Source organism: Belonocnema kinseyi, chromosome 1 (assembly GCF_010883055.1).
Source record: "Belonocnema kinseyi isolate 2016_QV_RU_SX_M_011 chromosome 1, B_treatae_v1, whole genome shotgun sequence".
NCBI classification, from domain to species: Eukaryota; Metazoa; Arthropoda; class Insecta; order Hymenoptera; family Cynipidae; genus Belonocnema; species Belonocnema kinseyi.
This window is the reverse complement of record NC_046657.1, coordinates 163,530,987-163,541,352: the sequence shown is the minus strand read 5'-3', so window position 1 is coordinate 163,541,352 and position 10,366 is coordinate 163,530,987. Positions and strand designations below refer to the sequence as shown.

At 32.9% G+C, this 10,366-nt stretch overlaps 1 protein-coding gene across 1 annotated transcript; it reads left to right on the top strand.

Moving 5' to 3' along the window:
• Positions 1 to 1,207: 1,207 nt before the first annotated feature.
• On the top strand, positions 1,208 to 7,084 carry LOC117174384. The gene is made up of 2 exons (XM_033363474.1): positions 1,208 to 1,294; positions 6,356 to 7,084. Exons 1-2 carry the CDS (start codon positions 1,240 to 1,242, stop codon positions 6,817 to 6,819), a joined length of 519 nt encoding a protein of 172 aa, XP_033219365.1. The 5' UTR covers positions 1,208 to 1,239; the 3' UTR covers positions 6,820 to 7,084.
• Positions 7,085 to 10,366: the final 3,282 nt, after the last annotated feature.

Genomic DNA, 10,366 nt, shown 5'->3' with positions numbered 1-10,366 from the left:
TATTGCGCAGCTACAATAACTTCAGGACCCTACTGCACAGCATGACGTACAAAAACAGTGCACAACAAAGCCTTGTGTTTCGCAGATCTCTACTGCGAATCCCTACATAGCTTAGGTTGCTATTGCGCAGACCTATGCACTACGTTCTTGCACTGCGAACCGTAATACTTCACAGATCTTTACTGCGCATCCCTAAGTACTCCAGGACTCTACTGCCCCCACCCCCCTTAAAATGGTGTCGCCCTTTTTTCACCCTTTTTTACTCCCACTGTTTGACCATGAAATTCATCGACTAATAATATAATTTTTATATGCTTTTATTAGAAAGTATTTTGAAGAAATTATACGAAATACCTCAACTACAAAATAAAATTCTTAGATGTATTTCAAACAATATTTAAAAATACTCAAATGTATTTTGGAGCTCTATTTGAACTACATAAGCTGAGTTGTATTTTCCCTTTGATGCATTTCAACTACATGGTACTGAAATACAGGTATTGGAGTAATGTGGTTGAGGTATTTTGTACCCAGCTTTGTTTGGACCACAAAAAATGAGCTTTCAAACATAGTTCAACTTTCGAACAAGTAAAGTGTTGAACCTGCATAGATGTCAATTTTTAATCTAAAACACTGGAACTCAATGAAAAAAGACCAATTTTGAACGAAATAGTTGGATTTCAAAACCAAAAGGATGAATTTTCAAGAAGGAAGTATTTTTTCTATTAAAGAAAAAAAATGTTTTAGTTACTAATGGATTTTTTTTTTGATTCAGATACTTGCAAATTTTTATAATTAATTACAATTCAAACATAAACAATTTCGAAATCGTTTACATTAAAAAAATGTCAACCCTCAAAGTATTTTTATCATATTTCCTAATTGTACCAGGAAGAGTCGATTGGCTAAACTTTTAAATATAGAGACACCCCCTATATAATTCAACTTTTTCTGTTGAAAATATTCTTTTAACAGTAATAAATTGCTGACAAATTCTAAACCACGTAATAAAATATGAGAAAGAATTATATCGGTCCCTCTAAAAAATTATGAGATCATATAAACTGTGATTATTTATCAATGACGCACAAAGACTTTAGAATCACAAGCTGGATTGCAGCAATTTACGAGATAACGACTATATTATATATACTCTGATCAGTCATTAGACCATTTATTAGTGGCACTGTTAACCAAGTTCTTCAACAATACTATAATCAGTTTTTACACCTGAAAGAAATGAAGATCGTTTATATACTGTTCTTCACTTTGGTGGCCCTTTTTAATTCTATCGGTGAGTAAAATAATATAGCATATGTATAATCTTGTCTACATTTTTAAGCTTTCTGAAAAATAGTAAAGCCTGTATGGTTTAAATCCACATTATAGCCTAAATGATATTTTTCCCGAACTTTATGTAAATTTGTCCGAATCCAGATTGTGAAGTAGCGGGTAATGCGACGCGGATCAAATATCGACGCCTGTAATTCATACTCCTGCACGTCTCGTTTAGGCGGTATACAGTACCTCGATGCAATGCGACGAACATCAAATATCGACACCTATAATCCATACCCCTATACGTGTCATTTAAGCGGTGTACTGTGCCACGATACAATGCGACGCGCATCTCATATTGACGTCTGAGATCAACAGCACTGAACGTCGCATTTAGGCGGTGTACCGTGCCACGATGCAATGCAACGAGCATCACGTATCGACGTCTTTATTCCATACCGCTTCACGTCACATCTTGGTCAACTGTAAATATGAACCTTGATTTTTTAATTTGTTTTAAATGCCACAGAATGAAAAGTTAGTGTTTTATGGAATTACTGACACGCTTACTGATGCAAATAGTAATTTCCTTTCTTTAGAACATCTTTCAGTAATTGAAGCAATTAATAATCAATGCCTTTTAGCTTACCATGGGAAAGTTGGAAAAAATTGACATTTCATCGTATTTCTTACACTGGGTCGCTTATAATTAAATGAAAAAAGTATCATTTCTTAAAACAATTAAAAAAATGATTTGTGTGTAATGAGACATAGTCAAAACTATAACCTTCATAATGTAGAAAATAATAGATGTCGGCTTCGATGAAATAATAGTCTGTACATAAAAACTAGTCTTAGGGCCAACACGTGACGTTACCCTAATAGTAGCCAAACCTCGACAGGTTTTTGTACTCTGATCACCGACGCCCCTAATGTAACGATGGCACGAAGTCGTTTTAGTTTGAATCTCCGAAAAATTGATCTAGAAATTAACGAGTCCGGTGGCTAAAAGTACGGGCCCATCTAATCAAAAAGGACCTTGAGAAACATGCGAATGAACTCGAATCAAATCCTTTCCCAAGCAATCAAAACGTAACCCACACTTTCGAAGCACCATGTGCTTGTGTGTTGAAACCCTTCTTACCCGATTTGAAGCTGGTCATTTTACCTCTGCTATCGGTTGATAAATACTTAAATTGAAAACCTTCCCCAAACTCAAGTGCCTATAAAGCACTTCCTCGTGAAAGTAAAAAGTTCCTTAAAGTTTCAGATGAAGGATTAGTGGGAAGTGATCCCGTTTTTTCTTCTCAAGCCTTGCGAGAGGCGCGGTCCAAACGGATCACTGTCGTATAAACTAGGATGTCATCCTAGTGTTTCGTTGGTCTGTTCATAGACTTAAGCCCACCAATTACTTCACATGTGACGTTTAAAAGAGAACGAAGTTCCGAAGCAAGTTCCTTAGTGTTCATAGCGCGTTCATTGTCGTACCGCTCCATACGCGTTGCCCATGATCGCTTAAAGTTATCAACCGTGATACTTACGTTCACTAAAAGTTGAGCAGGCTCATTCGTTAAGCTTGCTTTTAGGTAATGTAGCTTTTGAACTGGTGGGCGTGTGACTTCATCCTTCACCATTGAACAAAACATATCTCGCAATGCCGGAAATGCAATAAAATTACCGGAATATGTAGGTGGCAATTGTGGAAAAATCTTCTTAACTTGTGTTAAAGTAGCAATATTAGTAGCGGAGGACATAAGCTTGGAAGAGGAAGAAGCAGCAAGTGCGTCCAACTCGGCCTGGAAATAAACCTTCGCGACCATATATTTTTCCTCTCCTTTATTTAACAATTCTTGCGCGAAGTATGGATCCGTTGAGTTGTCCTTACGCACGATGAGAAGCTGATCGTGATCGTGAACCAAATTTCGAGGACTTATTTTCCAGGTTTTCCAAGTCTGTGTTGAGGGCATTCTTGGAAACATTCGCCTTGCTAGTCTTTTTGAAATTGATAACTGCATTGCAGATGAGATCGTAGAGTCCATACTGCTGAGCAATACCGTCATTAACATTGATTTTTTTCAAAGTAATGTCAAATATAAAGTACAATTCTGTTTGTACGACAGTGGGACACTACAAAGTTTATAAAGTAATAATAGATTTTTAAGGGAACACAGCACAGTAAAGAATTAACTGTTTAAAAGTAAAAAATATAATAGAATAAAGTGGAATTACTTTGAAAATTACATTAACAAATGAATGATTAAAATTCGGTTAAAATGACAAAACACTTTAAAAGTCAAATACAAGTAAAGTCAATTCACTTTAAAAGTTACCCCAAATAAATAAATATTCAAAATTCGATGAAAATCAAAACATGTTAAAAATCAAGCAAAAAAACAAGAAAAACTCAACATGAACAATATGATGAGATATAGTACTAAAGAAAGCAATATTCATAGTGGGATTAGAGTAAAATTGTAAAAAAAGGTCACTGAGTCACTTTATTATTTTTGAAGCCCTAAAAAACAAGATATAATTTATTAAGAAAGATTGTCCAAGTACCTGCCCTCTAGCAAAAGGCTTCATGCAACCAATAATTCTGTAAAAGAACGAGTAAACATTCTGACTCGCGCGCTTCGTAACAATTTACAGACTGACCCTGGCCACCTCAATATGTTTAGCGGCGGAAAGGTATATTAGCGTCGTCAAAATAAGAACAGTACTTTGTAGACGCAAGTGAGAGAAGACCCAGTGGGCACAAAATTTAGCGGCGTCTTTACGACATTGTTGCGACATCTTTACGACATCCTATGTTTATGCCGTTTCGGTGTCTTTGCGATATCGTAAGGACGTCGTCAGATCATGCGACTTATTTACGTTATCGTAAAGACACCTTTACGATATGGACATAGTATGTCGTGAAGTTGTCGTAAAGATGTCGTAACTGTGTCGTAAAGACGTCGTCAAACTTTGTGCCCACTGGGGGGAATAGTCACGGGAAACATAAACACTCATATAATACAAACATAGAAAACCAACATGAAATATCCGGAACAATCTGGCACACCAAAATGCTAATTTATGATTAAGAAATTACTTCGGATGTATTTTCCAATCATTAATTATCATAAATATTGAAGATGAATATTTATATAATTTAATATCAGTGCGCTAACAGTAACTAATCGAGTTGTCGGCGCGACGCGGGCACAGTTTAACCTTCCGGTGGGCGCGCCTTCGAAACTGACACGAGCGGGCGCGTAGCAGCACTGAGTGCTGTCTCCAGAAAATCGGCTTTCCCTCTCTTGAAGTAGCCCTTCTTTCGAGGTAAAGCATGTAACATCATTAGCAACAACCCTCATTATCCAACTGAATTACATATTTGTGTCTTGAACACATTACAGCGAACAAACTAAAAAAAAACCTTTAAGACCATCTCGTTGTTTACCGTGCAGTTGAGTATGTAGTGCACATTTTATCCACTGTATCTACACCTCCATTAGTTGAATTATAAATATAATAATATACTATGTATAATATTACAATATGTTACCAGTATTGCCGACTGTAGGTACTGAACCTCCTCAACCGATTAAAAACGCCTAATCCCATTTATCACTTAAATATTGACGTGGAAACACGGAGTGCTGCCACGCGCCCACCGAACGGTTGAAAAGTTCACAATATTGGGTACACTGATACCATCATCCTCTCCTAAGCCACTCTTCTTTTTCTCTCTCCTTGTGCTACTGCGCTTGTGTTAGGACCGCGCACCTTAATTACAATTCTTGTAATTTAAATAAATATAATAATTAAGCAAATAACATTTGATTTGAAAATAAATTTGTTGGAAAAGTGATTGAAAATAATTGTTTATAATGTTGTTAATATTTATATGTATTTTTCAGCGACTGCATTGTAATTTCAAATGCAATTCAAATGAGATTCAAATGCAAAAATGTTATTTTGAGCATGTTTTGATAATTTTTTTTTCTTCTGAAATGTATGGAAGCTTATTTCACTCATACATTATTTCTTTCTTTCAAATGATTCTTCCGGATTTTTGCCCTTATTTTGTTATAAATATTTCATTTTATATCTAGGTGCCCTTAATTATTTATTTTCAATAAAATTTATCATCATGTTAATTAATTCATTTTTTAAAACAAAGTTAAATGATTTCCAAGAGGCAATTGAGTACGTGGAGCAGACTCAGGAGGCCAAGATATTTGATTAATAAGATACAGCCCTTCATTTTGAGAATCCTATTTTTACTTGCTTTTTCCTCTTATTTAAATTAATATATATTTATTTGGCCTGCGTTATTTTTTATCAGCGATGACGACTTTTGTTTTTTTATTTTTTTATTTTGACTGTTATTTTGCCACGTGTTAATTTTGAAAAAAATATTCTGAGCTGAAATTTCTTTTGGAAAAATTCAAATATTATCATTATTATGCTCCACAATTAACTTCTAATTATTAAGCTGATAAAATATTATGTTATCTCAAAAAAGGTATCTGTTAAAAATTGTTTTGTGAAATATAAGTCACTCTTTGGAGTGTATTGAAAATAAACTGTTATATATAAAATATATGTGTTATACATTTTTTTCTTGTCTTAAATCAAAAGTTACATAGTCTGTATACATTCTGGTGCGAATTTTTGTAATTATTTGATTATATTACAAGAATTGTTTTTTAAAGTCATTTTGAATCGCGCGCCAAGTGCGGCCAACCAGCGCGCAGCCTTAACGCAAGCGCAGTAGACCAGGATTCCAACATTGGCATCACTGCCTCTTCCCTGACCTTATCAATTACTTATTTTAGATAATCTAGAAGCGTGTCTACTTCTTCGTCTTTCAAACCCCCTTTCTTTTTATTTTCCATTATTTCTCGACCATCCCTTAAAGTTTCCTCACCTCAAAATGCCAATTTTCAATTTCTTTTCTCTCTTTTCTTCCCTTTTCCACTTACCGCGCTTTTGGCCACCTGAAATTATGGTCGCGATCACCGGAAATCAGGTAGACACTACATAACCTCAAGTGATAGAATTGATTAATTTCTATTTTCTCTGACAGAATTAAGTTCACAGATGGGACAAGGCGGATCTTCTTCTCATGCATCTTCTTCCGGCGGAACTGGGTCTCATCCTGAAGAACATATTCCTGCTACCCTGGAGAAGCCACTGGAATGGAAAAAATTCACTTTTCCAAAAGAAAGTAACCTTCTATATTACGCAGTCACCCCGGTACAAACTCCTACTGGCATAGGCAGATTGCATGGCTTTAAACCCGTACCATCAGATTTTGAACATGAAGTACATGTAAACGATCGTCACGAAGCATTTGGATTTAAAGATAAGAAGACTGGTAGTCTTTATAGATTGTATTCTAAACCTTATGAACTAGCGGCAATAAAAATCCGTGGCAAGAAGCCCGTTAGACCTCTCAAAGAGGATGAAATAGAGTTTTTGCGGAAGAATCCAAGTGGTAAAAAACCAGTCGTTGCTGATGCGGATAAAAACCCTATGGTATGGTATTGATCTCGAAAGACATCAGGGAAAGCATATGAGAGTGATCTCAGATAGTATAGTAAACCGCGTAAGAAGAGATGAATGGAGAAAAATTAACATTTTCAGATTTAAACGAAAGAGTGAACATTTTTTATTTTTTTTGAGTGTGCTAATTTTCCATCGAGAGAACTACCCAACGAAAGAATAGGTTTATCTGCAAAACAAATTCTTTTTTATTTCCTTAATAATTGACACTTGTGTTGCATTCCATGCAGAGGAATATATTTTTTACTTTTTTAAAACGTAAGATGGGAAATATCAATTTTTTGCCAACGTTATTTTATAATTCCGTACTTGCGTACTTTATTTTCGATTTTTTTAATTTGTCTAATCTGTTCACAAAATATGTGAACATGCATAGTTTCTATTCGTTTTTGTGGAATATAAGTTTAAACATTTTAATTACTTGTCTGCCATAACGGTGGTTGAATTGTAATTATAAAATTTTATATCGTTGAAACAAATGATGGATTTAATGATATAAATAATAATAAATCCATTTAATCGTGTTGTGTAAGGTAAAAAAAATTAATCTATCTTTAAACAGAATGATAAAAGTATTCCTTGGCAATACTACAAATTATTTCTGTTAACATAATTATTTTATATTTATAACTGATCGACTTAAAGGACTAGATTTTTCGTCTTCAAAGTAACATTATTGTGTCCTTCTATTCTTTCTTTTGCATTACTTCATGTTTTAATTCCTCTCTAAACGCTTCCATTAAATTGTTCTAAGTTGAATAAAAAGAATATATTTTGCTTTTGTTCTACTCCTTGGTAAAACTTTCGACGGAGGAAAATTCAGATTCTGAATTTTTCTGAGTTCTTCTCTTCTTTCCTGAAAACCATGAAAAGTTGGACGATTCCATACTTCGTGTATATTTGAATCAAGTATAGCTGAAGTGTTTCTCCTAAGATAATCGGATATTTAAACCGCATAAAAATGAAGATCTATAATATCGATTGTGCAAATGTCAGAATATAAAATAAAGATCCAGAATTTTGATTTTTCAAACGTCAAAGAATATTGTTTCTGATTTTAAAAATAAGAAATATGCAAGTATGTAAAATATTACGTGTGACATAAATTCTTTGGCTTTATGTTATGTGAAATTTAACATTAAACATTTCGCCTGAGTAACGATTAGATTAAATCTTTTTCTGCTATTAATATCATGTTTAGGAATAAGAGATTCTTGATTTCTTACGAATATAGATATAGGAAATGCATCTTAAAGAAAAAATCAGCTATACTTCAGCTATACTTCAGTTCTACTTCAGTTATACTTTATCTATGTCTTAACTATACATTAGATGTATTAGATGTACATTAGCTATACATTGGCTATACCTTGGCTATACCTTAGATATACCTTAGATATACCTTAGCTATACATAAGATGAAATCTAGATATGCCTTATCTATACTTTTTCTATACCTTAGATATACTTTAGCTATACTATAGATATACAATAGCTATACTCTAGAAATGCATTACGATCTGTTATAAAAGGGGGAGAAATTTTTACCCGATTACACAACATTTTGAATCCATGAATTTTATGCACCATTAACTTCGTATATCAAAAATTCTAAATAAAGAACTCTAGTTCATCCTCGAATTTATTTCAAGAAGTTTCATACATGTTGTTAATAGAAAAGAAAATTTAAATTGTAAATGATTGTTGAATAATAAAAAAAAATTCTGGTTTTAACATCTAACTATCCCACTATAATTTATAACCTTTCTTACATTTTACAAAAAATAAGAACAATTAACGTATGGACGAAAACTTATTTTGAAGAATTGGGAAAAAATTAGTTGCTTTCTAATAATTATGAAATATTTGAGTAGAGTACATTTTTTGAACTGATCAGTTTGTAGTGAAGTCTAAGAAGAAATTAAAGAAGGTTACAAATTCACATAATTTTTTAAATAATAGAATAACTTTAAGAGATATTCAGAAGTTTTGAAATGACTCAAAAATGAATAAAATTCGTAAAGATTTTTCAAGAAATTTACAAGGTTTTACGAAAACAAAAACCTTTATTTAGGTTTCTAGAAAAAATTAAAGAGTTTTATTTTTAAAAGTTAATTCTATGTAATTATTTAAAAATATTCCTAAATATTATAAATGATTTCCAAAAATACCAAGAAAATGCAGATTCTTGTATATTTCCAATATAAACTTTGGAAGCTTTAAAAGAGTTTCGAGAGTTTTCAAGTTAAATACATTTTCTTAAAATTCTTAGAAAAATTGAGAAGAATAGAAGGCAACTTTTTTACATTTTTTTATTTTTACACATTTAAAGAAAACATTAAGTAACTCCATTCTCTGTGTTTATAAAAAAAAGATTAAAAAAGCATTAATTGTTATATCAAAATATTGTTTAATTGTTACGTAATATGCGAAACCTCCCTAAACACTCGTTAATTTCAACCCGAATTATCGCTTGTAATCGTTGGAAATCCTACGTTATTCGCTGTAATCTCTTGTAATCACTGTCATCCTTTATAATATTAACAGATGAAAATTAGTGAATATTTGTTATGTTATTTGTTGTTATTATTAAAATTACCTTTTCAGTACTCCCGACAATAGAAATTCACAGACTACTGCAGACTACAGCAATTTACAGAATTTTAAAAGATTTTTACAAAATTACAAAAGTTGAATTAAGGGGGTATCCCTATATATAACGCAAAAAATCGAACAAAACATTTTAATCGAATTTTTTTAATTTTCAGATGTATAGCTAGTGGATATACCTGTTTTCAAAGCATGGAAAAATTATTTCACAAAGTAACAGAAAATGTTTTTTTCGAAATTTTATTTATTTATTGTTTATGAAACTAAGTGGCTAAATAATAATTTTGCACAACAAACAAATAGGTATATCGACTAGACAATTAAATTATCTTAAAAATGAACTTTCTTTTCTTTCGATAAGCTGAAAATTCGCTGATTTCTCGTGCCCGTAAACTCGAAAAATAGGAAGAATCTGATTTTGAGAAAAACGCGTTTAAAGTCCGAGCGTGCACTTGCCTACCTACTCCGCGCGCTGAAGGATGTTAGCGATACAATTATTCTGTAAGTATTGTTTATTTTAGGTATTTTTTTAATCTGTAGAGAGTTTATAATTATTTACATTTAAATTTACCGCGCTAAGTTCGAATATATTCGATTAGTCTTCCGTTCACTCCTCTTCCCAGTGGGTACAAAACTTGGCGACGTCTTTACGACATCGTTACGCCATCTTAACGACCACTTTACGGTATCCTGTGTCCATGTCGTTACAGTGCCTTTTCGATATCGTAAAGATGTCTTCAGGTCATACGACATATTTACGATATCGTAAAGACGCCTTAGCGACATGAACATAGGATGTCGTAAGGTTGCCGTAAAGATGTCGTAACGGTGACGTAAAGACGTCGCCAAATTTGATGCCCATTTATTCTTTGCTTTACGTGCCAATATTCTTGGATTTCTTTATTCATTGATAGTGAAATAA